The 20,012-nt window shown below is 43.9% G+C and overlaps 1 protein-coding gene across 4 annotated transcripts in view; it reads right to left on the bottom strand.

Annotated features, from left to right (window-relative positions):
* Positions 1-451: 451 nt before the first annotated feature.
* The window catches only part of lrrc61 (leucine rich repeat containing 61), a 26,939-nt gene continuing 7,378 nt past the window's right edge, over positions 452-20,012 (bottom strand). Inside the window, exons 2-9 of one of the 4 annotated variants that reach the window (XM_036968855.2) lie at positions 15,234-15,332; positions 14,803-14,949; positions 14,429-14,489; positions 11,626-11,711; positions 4,477-4,542; positions 4,310-4,378; positions 3,303-3,428; positions 452-2,912 (exon numbers count right to left, since the gene is read on the bottom strand). In XM_036968855.2, the coding sequence (XP_036824750.2) occupies positions 2,806-2,912; positions 3,303-3,428; positions 4,310-4,378; positions 4,477-4,542; positions 11,626-11,711; positions 14,429-14,489; positions 14,803-14,949; positions 15,234-15,332 (761 nt within the window). In that variant the 3' untranslated portion in view covers positions 452-2,805. The remainder of the gene's footprint in view (positions 2,913-3,302; positions 3,429-4,309; positions 4,379-4,476; positions 4,543-11,625; positions 11,712-14,428; positions 14,490-14,802; positions 14,950-15,233; positions 15,333-20,012) is intronic. The other 3 variants (XM_036968857.2, XM_036968856.2, XM_090230805.1) reach the window with 3 other exon arrangements.

Genomic DNA, 20,012 nt, shown 5'->3' on the forward strand with positions numbered 1-20,012 from the left:
CTTTGGGGGTCGGCCAATAGAACAGATGGCTTTGGGGGTCGGCCAATAGAACAGATGGCTTTGGGGGTCGGCCAATAGAACAGATGGCTTTGGGGGTCGGCCAATAGAACAGATGGCTTTGGGGGTTCTCATTAGGCAGACTCCACCCCCTTTTTCTCCATCTTTTCTTCACACAAATGATGGGGATCTGGGCCTGTTCCCGAGAATCAGATAAGGGATGGGTTGTCAATTGGCGAGTCGACATAAACATAAAATGTCATTAATTCATACAGTATAAGAATTGAGAAACACTATTCTTCGCCACAACAGTGCCAACTGAGCTAGTTAATAAGCAGGTTGTAGCTGTGTGTGTGTGTGTGTGTGTGTGTGTGTGTGAGCGAGACCACCTGACCCGTGAGTCTATCCAACAACCAAAAAAACTGCATAAATAAAAAGGTCTGGAACAAAACCAGCAATTCCGCCTGTTTATTAGTCATTTTAATGCCAGATAGTTAGTATTTTCCATGTACTGCTAGCGTTGGCCTTATTAACGGTATCAAAACAAGTAGAAACAACTCAAACTGTGCAGAATTAATTCACGACATAAGCATCACTCCCAATGCCAGCATAATAAAACAAACACTTCACCATCAATGATGAAGTAGTGCACTATGGAAAAGCTTTGATAATGTGGCTAGTTTTAAACAATAGTAACAACTTACTAAGTTGTATTGTAATAGCAGCATGGCTCAGCATCACCAACACACAGCACTGTGCATAGTGAGCACAGTAAACACCTTATGGCACCTAAGTGGTGTCAATATGGATCCACGTCTGCACCCAAAGTCTTACGTCAGGTGGCGTCACTCCTACGCAATGGTCGTCCCTCAACCGACAATAAGGGGAATCATCATGTTATCAGTTGTAAGACAATGGGTCTGAACCCACAGAGTTGGTTGGAACTGGAGCCTGTAGGCTACTTAGCACTCAGGAGGGTAGAAGTCTGTTGAGTGTAGAAGTCTGTAGAGGGTAGACGTCTGTAGAGGGTAGAAGTCTGTAGAGGGTAGAAGTCTGTAGGCATAAAAAAAATATAATATATATTTTTTTTACCTGTTTATTTCTCCCCAATTTCGTGGTTTCCAATTGGTAGGTAGTTTTGTCCCATCGCTGCAACTCCCATATGGAGAGGCGAAGGTTGAGAGTTGTGCGTCCCACGAAACACGACCCAGCCACACTGCTTCTTGACACAACGCCCGCTTAACCCGGAAGCCAGCCGCACCAATGTTCTGTATACACCGTACACCTGGCAGCCGTGTCAGGGGCCATGTGCCCGGCCCGCCACAGGAGTAACTAGAGCGCGATGGTAAATGTTAATCTTGGCCTGTCAAATCCTCTCCTAACCCAGATGACGCTGGGCCAATTGTGTGCCGCCTCATGGGTCTCCCAGGAACTGGCCAGCTGTGACACAGCCTGGGATCGAACCCAGGTCTCTAGTGACGCCTCAAAGACTGCGATGAAGTACCTTAGACCGCTGCACCACTCGAGAGGCCCCCGCAAATTGATCTCCCAAAAAATGCTCCCCTCCATTGAATTTCATAATCCCGATGTGGCCCTCGAGCCAAAAAGTTTGCCCACCCCTGCTATAGAGGGTAGGAGTCGGTAGAGGGTAGGAGTCGGTAGAGGGTAGGAGTCGGTAGAGGGTAGGAGTCGGTAGTGGGTAGGAGTCGGTAGAGGGTAGGAGTCGGTAGTGGGTAGGAGTCGGTAGTGGGTAGGAGTCGGTAGTGGGTAGGAGTCGGTAGAGGGTAGGAGTCGGTAGAGGGTAGGAGTCGGTAGAGGGTAGGAGTCGGTAGAGGGTAGGAGTCGGTAGTGGGTAGGAGTCGGTAGAGGGTAGGAGTCGGTAGTACTAGCCTGTACGATCTGTAGGCTACACAGGTAGGTAAACTCTTAGAAAAAACTGTTCCAAAAAAGTCCCCATAGGAGAACCCTTTTTGGTTCCAGGTAAAACCTTCTGTGGAAAGGGTACCACATGGAACCAAAAAGGGTTCTCCTATGGGAACAGCCGAAGAACCCTTTTCGGTTGTAGATAGCACCTTTTTTTCTAAGAGTGTAGTATAGGCTACACTAGACTCAAGGGGATAGGAGGCGTTTCATTGGCTACACTAGACTAGACCCAAGGGGATAGGAGGCTTTACATTGGCTACACTAGACTAGACTCAAGGGGGTAGGAGGCTTTACATTGGCTACACTAGACTAGACTCAAGGGGGTAGGAGGCTTTACATTGGCTACACTAGACTAGACTCAAGGGGGTAGGAGGCTTTTCATTGGCTACACTAGACCCAAGGGGGTAGGAGGCTTTTCATTGGCTACACTAGACCCAAGGGGGTAGGAGGCTTTTCATTGGATACACTAGATTAGACTCAAGGGGGTAGGAGGCTTTTCATTGGCTACACTAGACCCAAGGGGGTAGGAGGCTTTTCATTGGCTACACTAGATTAGACTCAAGGGGGTAGGAGGCTTTTCATTGGCTACACTAGACCCAAGGGGGTAGGAGGCTTTACATTGGCTACACTAGACCCAAGGGGGTAGGAGGCTTTTCATTGGCTACACTAGACCCAAGGGTAGTTATGTATCCTCTAGGTGTCACTATGCAGCACTGTCTGCAACGTAATGCTGAGCATGTCAAGGTTCTGGCACTGGGTCAAGCATTCGGATATAAAACAACATCATTTAATACAAATACATGAAGCCATGACATCGTTTCATGTAAGTAACACATATCACACAAACACACTTCACAATCAATGTTGCCTGTTGTAAACGGCATTTTAAACAGAGTACTGCTTTGGCTGGTTCTTGAGGCTCAGAGATCTCTCTGTCTGTGAGATGACATGTGTTGCTCTGTTGTTCAGCAGTCTGCATTCATGAAGGACGTCTGTAGGGAGATCAAAATCAGTGGTTAGTTACATTTTCTCCAAGATTGTCAAACCCTAAAATCAGGCATTAGAAAAATGGGAAGCTAGTCAAATTTACAGTATTGTATTAGTCCACATACAGTCCATACAGAGGCAGATGAACCGGTGGGTACCATGTCTCTGTGTGCAGTATGATGGAAGCAGTTTAGCGAGCCAATGCTACTTAGCTACTTCCTTCAAAACTGCAAGCAGACACATAAACGTGGTTTCCAGGAAGTCATCTGCCTCTGGGGATAACAAAGGGCCTCATTACCAACGTCCTGAAGTATCCGCTAAACATTTAGCAGACACTCGTATCCAGAGTGAGTGCATACATTTTTCATAATAACATAGTATGGATTCATTCTTACCATTGAACTGTTTGTAGGCCTCGTCTATAATGACGTTGCTGGATCTCTTGATTTCCCAGAAGTCGTTGTCGACCCAGGGCTTACAGCCAGGCAGCTCTGGTAACTGGCCATTCCTATAGAAACCAGCTGAACAGGGGACATAAGAGGACCTTCTGGGTCAAACACTATTTTACCGTTTTCAAATATACAGGGCCTTCAGAAAGGATTCACACCCTTTGACCTTTTCCACATTTTGTTGTGTTACAGCCTGATTTTTTTTATTTTCAAAAATATTGTACAATCCAGGTGTGCAATGCTCTTAGACTTACCCAGAAAGACTCACAGCTGTAATCACTGCCAAAGGTGATTCTAACATGCATTGACTCAGGGGTGTGAATACTTATGTAAATTAGATATTTATGTATTTTATTTTCAATACATCTGCTAAAATTCTATTGTGTGTAGATGGGTGAGAAAAAAAAGTATATTTAATAAACTTAGAATTGAGGCTGTAACAACAAAATGTGGAATAAGTCGAGGGGTATGAGAACTTCCCGAAGGCACTAACTTCAGCAAGGAGCATATGTTCACTCCATTTCAATATCTGAGTTGTTTTATTAATTTAACCTTTATTTATCTAGGCAAGTCAGTTAAGAACAAATTCTTCTTTACAATTATGGCCTACTAAAAGGCAAAAGGCCTCCTGCAGGGACGGAGGCTGGGATTAAACATAAAAATATAGGACACAACACATAACAAGAGAGACAACAAAACACTACATAAAGAGAGACCTAAGACAACATAGCAAGGTGACAACAAAGCATGGTAGCAACATGGCATGGCAGCAACACAACATGGTACAAACATTATTGGGCACAGACAACAGCACAAAGGCAAGAAGGTAGAGACAACAATACATTTGGCTTCTCAAAAGTGTAATCTCAGATCGAGTCAAAGAGATGCAAATATACAACTACCTTCTCTGTTCTGAAAATGTCTAATAGTTTCAAGCTAATTGAAATAAATACCTTTGATAGTTTCATCAATGTCTTTGCATAATTTATATAAATCACTCCCACGTCCAACCACTCTTTCACCTAAAACAGAGCATTGAAGAGAACAGATCACTGTTACTTGACAAGCAACACAGTATAAAACCTTTAATGAAACATGTTATTCAAATAAAATGTCTCACCATCCAACACTCTGATGTTTGGGAACATCTCCAGGAGAATGTTTCTGTAGGACGAGTTCTTACAAACTAAAAACAAAATCAGATGTCAGTATATACACACAGAACCAGATGATGTCGGTCTATAAACCCGACCAGATGATGTCAGTCTATAAACCCGACCAGATGATGTCAGTCTATAAACCCGACCAGATGATGTCAGTCTATAAACCCGACCAGATGATGTCAGTCTATAAACCCGACCAGATGATGTCAGTCTATAAACCCAACCAGATGATGTCAGTCTATAAACCCGACCAGATGATGTCAGTCAATGAACCCAACCAGATGATGTCAGTCTATAAACCCGACCAGATGATGTCAGTCTATAAACCCAACCAGATGATGTCAGTCTATAAACCCGACCAGATGATGTCAGTATATAAACCAAACCAGATGATGTCAGTCTATAAACCCGACCAGATGATGTCAGTCTATAAACCCGACCAGATGATGTCAGTCAATGAACCCGACCAGATGATGTCAGTCAATGAACCCGACCAGATGATGTCAGTCAATGAACCCGACCAGATGATGTCAGTCAATGAACCCGACCAAATGATGTCAGTCAATGAACCCGACCAGATGATGTCAGTCAATGAACCCGACCAGATGATGTCAGTCTATAAACCTGACCAGATGATATCAGTCTCTAAACCCGACCAGATGACGTCAGTCTATAAACCCGACCAGATGACGTCAGTCAATGAACCCAACCAGATGATGTCAGTCAATGAACCCAACCAGATGATGTCAGTCTATGAACCCGACCAGATGATGTCAGTCTATAAACCTGACCAGATGATGTCAGTCTATAAACCTGACCAGATGATGTCAGTCTATAAACCCGACCAGATGATGTCAGTCTATAAACCCGACCAGATGATGTCAGTCTATAAACCCAACCAGATGATGTCAGTCTATAAACCCGACCAGATGATGTCAGTCAATGAACCCGACCAGATGATGTCAGTCTATAAACCCGACCAGATGATGTCAGTCTATAAACCCGACCAGATGATGTCAGTCTATAAACCCGACCAGATGATGTCAGTCTATAAACCCGACCAGATGATGTCAGTCTATAAACCCGACCAGATGATGTCAGTCAATGAACCCGACCAGATGATGTCAGTCAATGAACCCGACCAGATGATGTCAGTCAATGAACCCGACCAGATGATGTCAGTCAATGAACCCGACCAGATGATGTCAGTCAATGAACCCGACCAGATGATGTCAGTCAATGAACCCGACCAGATGATGTCAGTCAATGAACCCGACCAGATGATGTCAGTCAATGAACCCGACCAGATGATGTCAGTCAATGAACCCGACCAGATGATGTCAGTCAATGAACCCGACCAGATGATGTCAGTCAATGAACCCGACCAGATGATGTCAGTCTATAAACCTGACCAGATGACATCAGTCTCTAAACCCGACCAGATGACGTCAGTCTATAAACCCGACCAGATGACGTCAGTCTATAAACCCGACCAGATGACGTCAGTCTATAAACCCGACCAGATGATGTCAGTCTATAAACCTGACCAGATGATGTCAGTCTATAAATCCGAACAGATGATGTCAGTATCTAAACAGAACCAGATGATGTCAGTATCTAAACAGAACCAGATGATGTCAGTATCTAAACAGAACCAGATGATGTCAGTATCTAAACAGAACCAGATGATGTCAGTATCTAAACAGAACCAGATGATGTCAGTATCTAAACAGAACCAGATGATGTCAGTATCTAAACAGAACCAGATGATGTCAGTATCTAAACAGAACCAGATGATGTCAGTATCTAAACAGAACCAGATGATGTCAGTCTATAAAAAGAACCAGATGATGTCAGTCTATAAACAGAACCAGATGATATCAGTCTCTAAACCCGACCAGATGATGTCAGTCAAAAACCCGACCAGATGATGTCAGTATATAAACCCGACCAGATGATGTCAATTTATAAACCCAATCAGATGATGTCAGTCTATAAACCCGACCAGATGATGTCAGTCAATAAACCCGACCAGATGTCAGTTTCTAAACAGAACCAGATGATGTCAGTCTATAAACCCAACCAGATGATGTCAGTCTATAAACCCGACCAGATGATGTCTGTATCTAAAAATAACAGATGTCAGTCTCTAAACAGAACCAGATGATGTCAGTATATAAAGCCAACCAGATGTCAGTCTATAAACCCGACCAGATGATGTCAGTCTATAAACCCAACCAGATGATGTCAGTATCTAAACAGAACCAAATGATGTCAGCCGATAAACCCGACCAGATGATGTCAGTCCATAAACCCGACCAGATGATGTCAGTCTATAAACCCAACCAGATGATGTCAGTATCTAAACGGAACCAAATGATGTCAGCCGATAAACCCGACCAGATGATGTCAGTCTATAAACCCGACCAGATGATGTCAGTCTATAAATACAACCAGATGATGTCAGTCTATAAACCCAACCAGATGATGTCAGTCTATAAACCCAACCAGATGATGTCAGTCTATAAACCCAACCAGATGATGTCAGTCTATAAACCCAACCAGATGATGTCAGTATATACACACAGAACCAGATGATGTCGGTCTATAAACCCGACCAGATGATGTCAGTCTATAAACCCGACCAGATGATGTCAGTATATAAACCAAATCAGATGATGTCAGTCTATAAACCCGACCAGATGATGTCAGTCTATAAACCCGACCAGATGATGTCAGTCTATAAATACAACCAGATGATGTCAGTCTATAAACCCGACCAGATGATGTCAGTCTATAAACCCGACCAGATGATGTCAGTATATACACACAGAACCAGATGATGTCGGTCTATAAACCCGATCAGATGATGTCAGTCTATAAACCCGACCAGATGATGTCAGTATATAAACCAAACCAGATGATGTCAGTCTATAAACCCGACCAGATGATGTCAGTCTATAAACCCGACCAGATGATGTCAGTCAATGAACCCGACCAGATGATGTCAGTCTATAAACCCGACCAGATGATGTCAGTCTATAAACCCGACCAGATGATGTCAGTCTATAAACCCAACCAGATGATGTCAGTCTATAAACCCGACCAGATGATGTCAGTCAATGAACCCGACCAGATGATGTCAGTCTATAAACCCAACCAGATGATGTCAGTCTATAAACCCGACCAGATGATGTCAGTCTATAAACCCGACCAGATGATGTCAGTATATAAACCAAACCAGATGATGTCAGTCTATAAACCCGACCAGATGATGTCAGTCTATAAACCCGACCAGATGATGTCAGTCTATAAACCCAACCAGATGATGTCAGTCTATAAACCCGACCAGATGATGTCAGTCAATGAACCCGACCAGATGATGTCAGTCTATAAACCCAACCAGATGATGTCAGTCTATAAACCCGACCAGATGATGTCAGTCTATAAACCCGACCAGATGATGTCAGTATATAAACCAAACCAGATGATGTCAGTCTATAAACCCGACCAGATGATGTCAGTCTATAAACCCGACCAGATGATGTCAGTCTATAAACCCGACCAGATGATGTCAGTCAATGAACCCGACCAGATGATGTCAGTCAATGAACCCGACCAGATGATGTCAGTCAATGAACCCGACCAAATGATGTCAGTCAATGAACCCGACCAGATGATGTCAGTCAATGAACCCGACCAGATGATGTCAGTCAATGAACCCGACCAGATGATGTCAGTCTATAAACCTGACCAGATGATATCAGTCTCTAAACCCGACCAGATGACGTCAGTCTATAAACCCGACCAGATGACGTCAGTCTATAAACCCAACCAGATGATGTCAGTCAATGAACCCAACCAGATGATGTCAGTCTATGAACCCGACCAGATGATGTCAGTCTATAAACCTGACCAGATGATGTCAGTCTATAAACCTGACCAGATGATGTCAGTCTATAAACCCAACCAGATGATGTCAGTCTATAAACCCAACCAGATGATGTCAGTCTATAAACCCGACCAGATGATGTCAGTCAATGAACCCGACCAGATGATGTCAGTCTATAAACCCAACCAGATGATGTCAGTCTATAAACCCGACCAGATGATGTCAGTCTATAAACCCGACCAGATGATGTCAGTATATAAACCCGACCAGATGATGTCAGTATATAAACCAAACCAGATGATGTCAGTCAATGAACCCGACCAGATGATGTCAGTCAATGAACCCGACCAGATGATGTCAGTCAATGAACCCGACCAGATGATGTCAGTCAATGAACCCGACCAGATGATGTCAGTCAATGAACCCGACCAGATGATGTCAGTCAATGAACCCGACCAGATGATGTCAGTCAATGAACCCGACCAGATGATGTCAGTCTATAAACCCGACCAGATGACGTCAGTCTATAAACCCGACCAGATGACGTCAGTCTATAAACCCAACCAGATGATGTCAGTCAATGAACCCAACCAGATGATGTCAGTCTATGAACCCGACCAGATGATGTCAGTCTATAAACCTGACCAGATGATGTCAGTCTATAAACCTGACCAGATGATGTCAGTCTATAAATCCGAACAGATGATGTCAGTATCTAAACAGAACCAGATGATGTCAGTATCTAAACAGAACCAGATGATGTCAGTATCTAAACAGAACCAGATGATGTCAGTATCTAAACAGAACCAGATGATGTCAGTATCTAAACAGAACCAGATGATGTCAGTCTATAAAAAGAACCAGATGATGTCAGTCTATAAACAGAACCAGATGATATCAGTCTCTAAACCCGACCAGATGATGTCAGTCAAAAACCCGACCAGATGATGTCAGTATATAAACCCGACCAGATGATGTCAATTTATAAACCCAATCAGATGATGTCAGTCTATAAACCCGACCAGATGATGTCAGTCAATAAACCCGACCAGATGTCAGTTTCTAAACAGAACCAGATGATGTCAGTCTATAAACCCAACCAGATGATGTCAGTCTATAAACCCGACCAGATGATGTCAGTCTATAAACCCGACCAGATGATGTCAGTCTATAAACCCGACCAGATGATGTCAGTCTATAAACCCGACCAGATGATGTCTGTATCTAAAAATAACAGATGTCAGTCTCTAAACAGAACCAGATGATGTCAGTATATAAACCCAACCAGATGTCAGTCTATAAACCCGACCAGATGATGTCAGTCTATAAACCCAACCAGATGATGTCAGTATCTAAACAGAACCAAATGATGTCCGCCGATAAACCCGACCAGATGATGTCAGTCTATAAACCCGACCAGATGATGTCAGTCTATAAACCCAACCAGATGATGTCAGTCAATGAACCCAACCAGATGATGTCAGTCAATGAACCCAACCAGATGATGTCAGTCAATGAACCCAACCAGATGATGTCAGTCAATGAACCCAACCAGATGACGTCAGTCTATAAACCCGACCAGATGACGTCAGTCTATAAACCCGACCAGATGATGTCAGTCTATAAAGCCGACCAGATGATGTCAGTCTATAAAGCCAACCAGATGATGTCAGTCTATAAAGCCAACCAGATGATGTCAGTCAATGAACCCAACCAGATGATGTCAGTCAATGAACCCAACCAGATGTCAGTCAATGAACCCAACCAGATGTCAGTCAATGAACCCAACCAGATGATGTCAGTCTATAAACCTGACCAGATGATGTCAGTCTATAAATCCGAACAGATGATGTCAGTATCTAAACAGAACCAGATGATGTCAGTATCTAAACAGAACCAGATGATGTCAGTATCTAAACAGAACCAGATGATGTCAGTATCTAAACAGAACCAGATGATGTCAGTATCTAAACAGAACCAGATGATGTCAGTATCTAAACAGAACCAGATGATGTCAGTCTATAAACAGAACCAGATGATGTCAGTATCTAAACCCGACCAGATGATGTCAGTCAAAAACCCGACCAGATGATGTCAGTATATAAACCCGACCAGATGATGTCAATTTATAAACCCAACCAGATGATGTCAGTCTATAAACCCGACCAGATGATGTTAGTCAATAAACCCGACCAGATGTCAGTTTCTAAACAGAACCAGATGATGTCAGTCTATAAACCCAACCAGATGATGTCAGTCTATAAACCCGACCAGATGATGTCAGTCTATAAACCCGACCAGATGATGTCAGTCTATAAACCCGACCAGATGATGTCAGTCTATAAACCCGACCAGATGATGTCTGTATCTAAAAATAACAGATGTCAGTCTCTAAACAGAACCAGATGATGTCAGTATATAAACCCAACCAGATGTCAGTCTATAAACCCGACCAGATGATGTCAGTCTATAAACCCAACCAGATGATGTCAGTATCTAAACAGAACCAAATGATGTCAGTCGATAAACCCGACCAGATGATGTCAGTCTATAAACCCGACCAGATGATGTCAGTCTATAAACCCGACCAGATGATGTCAGTCTATAAACCTGACCAGATGATGTCAGTCTATAAACCTGACCAGATGATGTCAGTCTATAAACCTGACCAGATGATGTCAGTCTATAAACCTGACCAGATGATGTCAGCATCTAAACAGAACCAGATGATGTCAGTCTATAAAAATAACCAGATGATGTCAGTCTATAAACAGAACTAGATGATATCAGTCTCTAAACCCGACCAGATGATGTCAGTCAAAAACCCGACCAGATGATGTCAGTATATAAACCCAACCAGATGATGTCAGTCTATAAACCCGACCAGATGATGTCAGTCAATAAACCCGACCAGATGTCAGTTTCTAAACAGAACCAGATGTCAGTTTCTAAACAGAACCAGATGATGTCAGTCTATAAACCCAACCAGATGATGTCAGTCTATAAACCCGACCAGATGATGTCAGTCTATAAACCCAACCAGATGATGTCAGTATCTAAACAGAACCAAATGATGTCAGCCGATAAACCAAACCAGATGATGTCAGTCTATAAACCAAACCAGATGATGTCAGTCTATAAACCCAACCAGATGATGTCGTATTAGTTAATATATATATTTTTTAAACCATCTAAATGTAATGGAAAGACTCACCTGGGTTGGTGTAATTATAGGTGTTGTCTTTCAGGCGAATATTCTCCAGCTTCCTCAAAGACTGAAGGCAGTGGATGTTGTCAATACTGTTGATGATTAAAAACAAACAAAAAGCCTCCAGACTGATCATTCTAAAGCAAGAGGTTTTAAGACAGACAATGAATGATGCTCAACCATACCATTGCCATTGCAAGAATGTGCACCTACACTGTTATGGAGCTGTTATTAGACCTGCACTGTTATTAGATAAGCATGCTCCGTTCAAAAAATGCAGAACTAAGAACAGATATAGCCCCTGGTTCACTCCAGACCTGACTGCCCTTGACCAGCACAAAAACATCCTGTGGCGGACTGCAGTAGCATCGAATAGTCCCCGCGATATGCAACTGTTCAGGGAAGTCAGGAACCAATACACATAGTCAGTCAGGAAAGCAAAGGCCAGCTTTTTCAAGCAGAAATTTGCATCCTGTAGCTCTAACTCCCAAAAGTTCTGGGACACTAAAGTCCATGAAGAACAAGAGCACCTCCTCCCAGCTGCCCGCTGCACTGAGGCTAGGTAACACAGTCACCACCGATAAATCCATGATAATCGAAAACTTCAACAAGCATTTCTCAACGGTTGGCCATGCCTGCTTTCTGACTACTCCAACCTCGGCCAACAGCTCCGCCCCCCCCACCCCCCGCAGCTACTCGCCCAAGCCTACCCAGCTTCTCCCTTACCCAAATAGCAGATGTTCTGAAAGAGCTGCAAAACCTGGACCCGTACAAATCAGCTGGGCTTGACAATCTGGACCCTCTATTTCTGAAACTATCCGCCGCCATTATCGCAACCCCTATTACCAGCCTGTTCAACCTCTTTCATATCGTATGAGATCCCCAAGGACTGGAAAGCTGCCGCGGTCATCCCCCTCTTCAAAGGGGGAGACACCCTGGAACCAAACTGTTACAGACCATTATCCATTCTGCCCTGCCTATCTAAGGTCTTCGAAAGCCAAGTCAACAAACAGATCACTGACCATCTCGAATCCCACCGTACCTTCTCTGCTGTGCAATCTGGTTTCCGAGCCGGTCACGGGTGCACCTCAGCCACGCTCAAGGTACTAAACAATATCATAATCGATAAAAGACAGTACTGTGCAGCCGTCTTCATCGACCTGGCCAAGGCTTTCGACTCTGTCAATTACCATATTCTTATCGGCAGACTCAGTAGCCTCGGTTAATGACTGCCTTGCCTGGTTCACCAACTACTTTGCAGACAGAGTTCAGTGTGTCAAATTGGAGGGCATGTTGTCTGGTCCTCTGGCAGTCTATGGGTGTGCCACAGGGTTCAATTCTCGGGCCGACTCTTTTCTCTGTATATATCAATGATGTTGCTCTTGCTGCGGGCGATTCCCTGATCCACCTCTACGCAGACGACACCATTCTGTATACTTCTGGCCATTCCTTGGACACTGTGCTATCTAACCTCCAAACGAGCTTCAATGCCATACAACACTCCTTCCGTGGCCTCCAACTGCTCTTAAACGCTAGTAAAACCAAATGCATGCTTTTCAACCGTTCGCTGCCTGCACCCGCACGCCCAACTAGCATCACCACCCTGGATGGTTCCGACCTAGAATATGTGGACATCTATAAGTACCTAGGTGTCTGGCTAGACTGTAAACTCTCCTTCCAGACTCATATCAAACATCTCCAATCCAAAATCAAATCTAGAATCTGCTTTTATTTCGCAACAAAGCCTCCTTCACTCACGCCACCAAACTTACCCTAGTAAAACTGACTATCCTACCGATCCTTGACTTCGGCAAAGTCATCTACAAAATAGCTTCCAATACTCTACTCAGCAAACTGGATGCAGTTTATCACAGTGCCATCCGTTTTGTTACTAAAGCACCTTATACCACCCACCACTGCGACCTGTATGCTCTAGTCGGCTGGCCCTCGCTACATATTCGTCGCCAGACCCACTGGATCCAGGTCATCTACAAGTCCATGCTAGGTAAAGCTCCGCCTTATCTCAGTTCACTGGTCACGATGGCAACACCAACCCGTAGCACTCGCTCCAGCAGGTGTATCTCACTGATCATCCTTAAAGCCAACACCTCATTTGGCCACCTTTCCTTCCAGTTCTCTGCTGCCTGTGACTGGAACAAATTGCAAAAATCGTTGGAGACTTATCTCCCTCACCAACTTTAAACATCTGCTATCTGAGCAGCTAACCGATCGCTGCAGCTGTACATAGTCCATCGGTAAATAGCCCACCCAATTTACCTACCTCATCCCCGTACTGTTTTTATTTATTTACTTTTCTGCTCTTTTGCACACCAATATATCTACCTGCACATGCCCATCTGATCATTTATCACTCCAGTGTTAATCTGCAAAATTGTAATTATTCGCCTACCTCCTCATGCCTTTTGCACACAATGTATATTTTTTCTTATTTCTCTACTGTGTTATCGACTTGTTTATTGTTTACTCCATGTGTAACTCTGTGTTGTCTGTTCACACTGCTATGCTTTATCTTGGCCAGGTCACAGTTGTAAATGAGAACTTGTTCTCAACTAGCCTACCTGGTTACCCTACACTGGTATTAGACCTGGTATTAGACCTACACTGGTATTAGACCTGGTATTAGACCTGGTATTAGACCTGGTATTAGACCTACACTGGTATTAGACCTGGTATTAGACCTACACTGGTATTAGACCTGGTATTAGACCTGGTATTAGGCCTGGTATTATCAGCACTTATCAGGCCTACACCGTTCTCACAGTACTGTAAATAGTAAATACATATTTACCTGGATATGAGGTTCCCAGCCACATTTAGGCTCTGTAAACTGTCACAGCAGGAAATGTCTTCTGGAAGCAGACAAAACATAAAAACATTTAAAGCTGGAATCCTTACTGGAGAAACCGCCATGTTCGTTTGGGATATTACAACACCTCAGTTCGTAAACAAAATAAAAAGGCGTTAAGGCGACCAGTCGCGCTGTTTCCCCTAATGTGGATTTCATCTTTAAAGATTACCATCACAGCGGACCACCAACCTGACAATTCCACACCGTCACACTTGACTTGTACTATATCTGTATTGTAACAGCACAATGGGAACAGTGAACGAACACATCCCGTGACAGTTTGACATGCAGTTGTGTATTGTAAAACTCTGTACCTAAGTTAGAGATCCTGTTGGCTGACACATTGAGTATCTGTAGTAGTCTCAGAGAAGAGAGTGGAGCCAGGTTAGTGATGTTGTTACCAGACAGATCCAGTCTCTCCAGATTTATACAGTCCCCGATACAGCCTAGATCATAGATCCCTGGAGAACAGAAAATCATAGGACACGCCCTCTTATTACAAAACTTTCACAATCAGCTTATTCTGGAAAACACACATAGCACACCACCACGTGTTAAAGGAAAGGGCTTACAAAGAAGCTACAATATCAAGTTGGCAACAAGCTCATGATGTGAAGCAACCAAGATGAAGCTGGAGAGACTTGTGCTATTCTAGAGAACTAAAAGTACGACGACAACAAACTCTTCTATCTAGCGTCTGGTTCTGGCTAGATTACAAGGTGACAACGATGTAATCTGATTTTACCGAGACCTCGGAGCTTCAGAAACAGAATAGATTCCAGATCAAACTCTCCTGTCCGGGACTTCAGCAGCACAGCTGTCACCTTGGAGACTCTCTCGGTTTCTGGGATATAAAGGAGGAGAAGAAGAAGATAAAACTAGTGTGTGAATCAGAGAGGATGTCTGCACTGGAACAGCACTAGTTATCCTCCACTCTGATTACAATAGACAGGTTATCAAATCAAATCTTATTTGTCACATGCGGCGAATACAACAGGTGTAGTAGACCTCACAGTGAAATGCTGAATACAACAGATGTAGTAGACCTTAGTGAAATGCTGAATACAACAGGTGTAGTAGACCGTACAGTGAAATGCTGAATACAACAGGTGTAGTAGACCTTAGTGAAATGCTGAATACAACAGGTGTAGTAGACCTTAGTGAAATGATGAATACAACAGGTAGACCTTAGTGAAATGCTGAATACAACAGGTGTAGTAGACCTTAGTGAAATGCTGAATACAACAGGTAGACCTTAGTGAAATGCTGAATACAACAGGTGTAGTAGACCTTAGTGAAATGCTGAATACAACAGGTGTAGTAGACCTTAGTGAAATTATGAATACAACAGGTAGACCTTAGTGAAATGCTTACTTTCAAGCCCTTAACCAACAATGCAATTTTAAGAAAAATAAAAGTAAAAAACAAGAAATAAAAGTAACAAATAATTAAACAGCAGCTGTAAAATAACAATGTGGAGGCTTTATACAGGGAGTACCGGTACAGAGTCCATGTGCGGGGGCACCGGTTAGTCGAGGTGATATGTACATGTAGAGTGATTAAAGTGACTATGCATAGATAAACAGAGTAGCAGCAGCGGAAAATACGGGGGAGGGGCGGGGGCAATGCAAATAGTCTGGGTAGCCCTTTGATTAGCTTTTCAGGAGTCTTATGGATTGGGGGGGGTAGAAGCTGTTATGAAGCCTTTTGCACTCCGGTACCGCTTGTCGTGTGGTAGCAGAGGGAACAGTCTATGACTAGGGTGGCTCGAGTCTGACAATTGTTAGAGCCTTCCTCTGACACCACCTGGTAAAGAGGTCCTGGATGGCAGGAAGCTTGGCCCCAGTGATATACTGGGCCATATGCACTACCCTCTGTAGTGCCTTGCGGTCAGAGGAAGAGCAATTGCCATACCAGGTAGTGAAGCAACCAGTCAGGATTATCACGATGTCACAGCTGTAGAACATTGAGGATCTGAGGACCCATGCCAAATCTATTCAGTCTCCTGAAGGGGAATAGGCTTTGCCGTTTCCCCTTCATGACTGTCTTAGTGTGTTTGGACCATGAAAGTTTGTTGGCGATGTGGACAGAGAAATTGAAGCGCTCAACCTGCTCCACTACAGCACCATCGATGAGAATGGGGGCGTGCTCGGTCCTTCTTTTCCTGTAGTCTACAATCATCTCCTTTGTCTTGATCACGTAGAGAGAAAGATTGTTGTCCTGACACCACAAAGCCAGGTCTCTCTTGATGATGGTGTTGGAGTCGTGCCTGGCCATGAAGTCATGAGTGAACAGGGAGTACAGGAGGGGACTGAGCACGCACCCCTGAGGGAACCCGTGTTGAATGTAAAGTCGTGGCCAAATGTTTTGAGAATGACACAATTATTAATTTCCACAAAGTTTGCTGCTTCAGTGTCTTTAGATATTTTTGTCAGATGTTACTATGGAATACTGAAGTATAATTACAAGCATTTCATAAGTGTCAAAGGCTTTTATTGACAATTACATGAAGTTGATGCAGAGTCAATTTTTGTCGTGTTGACCCTTCTTTTTCAAGACCTTTGCAATCCACCCTGGCATGCTGTCAATTAACTTCTGGGCCACATCCTGACTGATGGCAGCCCATTCTTGCATAATCAATGCTTGGGGTTTGTCAGAATTTGTGGGTTTTTGTTTGTCCACCAACTTCTTGAGGATTGACCACAAGTTCTCAATGGGATTAAGGTCAGGGGAGTTTCCTGGCCACGGACCCAAAATATCAATGTTTTGTTCCCCGAGCCACTTAGTTATCACCTTTGCCTTATGGCAAGGTGCTCCATCATGCTGGAAAAGGCATTGTTAATCACCAAACTGTTCCTGGATGGTTGGGAGAATTTGCTCTCGGAGTATGTGTTGGTACCATTCTTTATTCATGGATGTGTTCTTAGGCAAAATTGTGAGTGAGGCCACTCCCTTGGCTGAGAAGCAACCCCACACATGAATGGTCTCAGGATGCTTTACTGTTGGCATGAGACAGGACTGATGGTAGCGCTCACCTTGTCATCTCCAGACAAACTTTTTTCCGGATGCCCCAAACAATCGGAAAGGGGATTCATCAGAAAAAGGGGATTCCTCAGCAATCCAATTCCTGTAACTTTTGCAGAATATCAGTCTGTCCCTGATGTTTTCTCTGGAGAGAAGAGTCTTCTTTGCTGCCCTTCTTGACACCAGGCCATCCTCCAAAAGTATTCACCTCACTGTGCGTGCAGATGCACTCACACCTGCTTGCTGCCATTCCTGAGCAAGCTCTGTACTGGTGGTGCCCCGATCCTGCAGCTGAATCAACTTTAGGAGACGGTCTGGCGCTTTCTGGACTTTCTCGGGCACCCTGAAGCTTTCTTCACAACAATTGAAGTGCTCTCCTTGAAGTTCTTGATGATCCGATAAATGGTTGATTTAGGTGCAATCTTACTGGCAGCAATATCCTTGCCTGTGAAACCTTTTTTGAGGAAAGCAATGATGACGGCACGCGTTTCCTTGCAGGTAACCATGGTTGACAGAGGAAGAACAATGATTCCAAGCACCACCCTCCTTTTGAAGCTTCCAGTCTGTTATTCAAACTCAAACAGCATGACACAGTGATCTCCAGCCTTGTCCTCAACCTGTGATAACGAGAGAATCACTGACATGATGTCAGCTGGTCCTTTTGTGGCAGGGCTGAAATGCAGTGGAAATGTTTCGTAGGGATTCAGTTCATTTAATTGGCAAAGAGGGACTTTGTAATTAACTGCAATTCATCTGATCACTCTTCATAACATTCTGGAGTATATGCAAATATGCAAATTGCCATCATACCAACTGAGGCAACAGACTATGTGAAAATTTATATTTGTGTCATTCTCAAAACTTTTGGCCATGACTGTATTTCTTACCCTTACCACCTGGGGGGCGGCCCATCAGGAAGTCCAGGATCCAGTTGCAAAGGGTGGTGTTTAGTCCCAGGGTCCTTAGCTTATTGATGAGCTTCGAGGGCACTATGGTGGTGAATGCTGAGCTGTAGTCAATGAATAGCATTCTCACATATGTGTTCCTTTGTTCCAGGTGTGAAAGGGCAGTGTGGAGTGCAATAGAGATTGCATCATCTGTGGAACTGTAAGCAAATTGTAGTGGCTCTACGGTTTCTGGAATAATGGTGTTGTGAGCCATGACCAGACTTTCAAAGCACTTAATGGATACAGATGTGAGTGCTACGTGTCAGTAGTCATTTGGACAGGTTACCTTAGTGTTCTTGGGCACAGGGACTATGGTGGTCTGCTTGAAACATGTTGGTATTACAGACTCGGACAGGGAGAGGTTGAAAATGTCAGTGAAGACACTTGCCAGTAGGTCAGCACATGCTTCCAATACACGTCCTGGTAATCCGTATGTCCTGCGGCCTTGTGAATGTTGACATGTTTAAAGGTCTTAGCCACAACAGTTATGGAGAGTGTGATCACACAGTCGTCTGGAACAGCTGGCGCTCTTATGCATGTTTCAGTGTTACTTATAAACTCACTCACCGAATCAGCTTATAAATCAATATTATTCTCTGAGGCTACCCGGAACATGTCCCAGTCCACATGATCAAAACAATCTTGAAGCGTGGATTCCGATTGGTCAGACCAGGGTTAGAGTTTCTGCCTATAGGAATGGAGGTGCAAAATGGAGTCGTGGTCAGATTTGCCGAAAGGAGGGCCTTGTATGCATCACGGAAGTTAGAGTAGCAGTGATCCTGTGTTTTGCCTGCGTGAGTGCTACAATCAATATGCTGATAGAATTTAGGTAGCCTTGTTCTCTAATTTGCTTTGTTAAAATCCCCAGCTACAATAAATGCACCCTCAAGATATATGGTTTCCAGTTTACATACATAGAGACCAGGGAAGTTCCTTGAGGGCCGTTGTGGTATCGGCTTGAGGGATATACACGGCTGTGACAATAACCAACGAGAATTCTCTTGGGGGATAATACAGTCGGCATTTGATTGAGGTATTCTAGGTCAGGTGAACAAGAGGTCAACTTGAGTTGTATGTTGTTACAATTACACCACAATTACACCATGAGTCGTTAATCATGAAACATACACCCCCGCCCTTCTTCTTTCCGGAGAGATGTTTATTTCTGTCGGCGCGAATCACAAAGAATCCCGGTGGCTGTACCGACTCCGACAGCATGTCTCCAGAGCCATGTTTCCATGAAACAGAAAATAATACAATCCCTGATGTCTCTCTGGAAAGCAACCCTGGCCCTAATTTCATCTACCTTATTATCTAGAGACTGGACATTAGCGAGTAATATACTCGGAAGTAGTGGGTGGTGTGCGCGCCTCCAAAGTCTGACCAGAAGGCCGCTCCGTCTCCCTCTTCTGCAGCGACGTTGCTTTGGGTCAGCCTCTGGAAGCAGTTCAAATGCCCTGGGTGGTTTGGACAAAGGATCCGCTTCGGCAAAGTCGTATTCCTGGTCGCAGTGCTGGTAAGTTGACGTCGCTCGGATATCCAATAGTTCTTCT

The sequence above is a fragment of the Oncorhynchus mykiss genome, chromosome 4 (genome assembly GCF_057628025.1).
Source record: "Oncorhynchus mykiss isolate SJ-2025 chromosome 4, ASM5762802v1, whole genome shotgun sequence".
In the NCBI taxonomy this organism is placed as follows: Eukaryota; Metazoa; Chordata; class Actinopteri; order Salmoniformes; family Salmonidae; genus Oncorhynchus; species Oncorhynchus mykiss.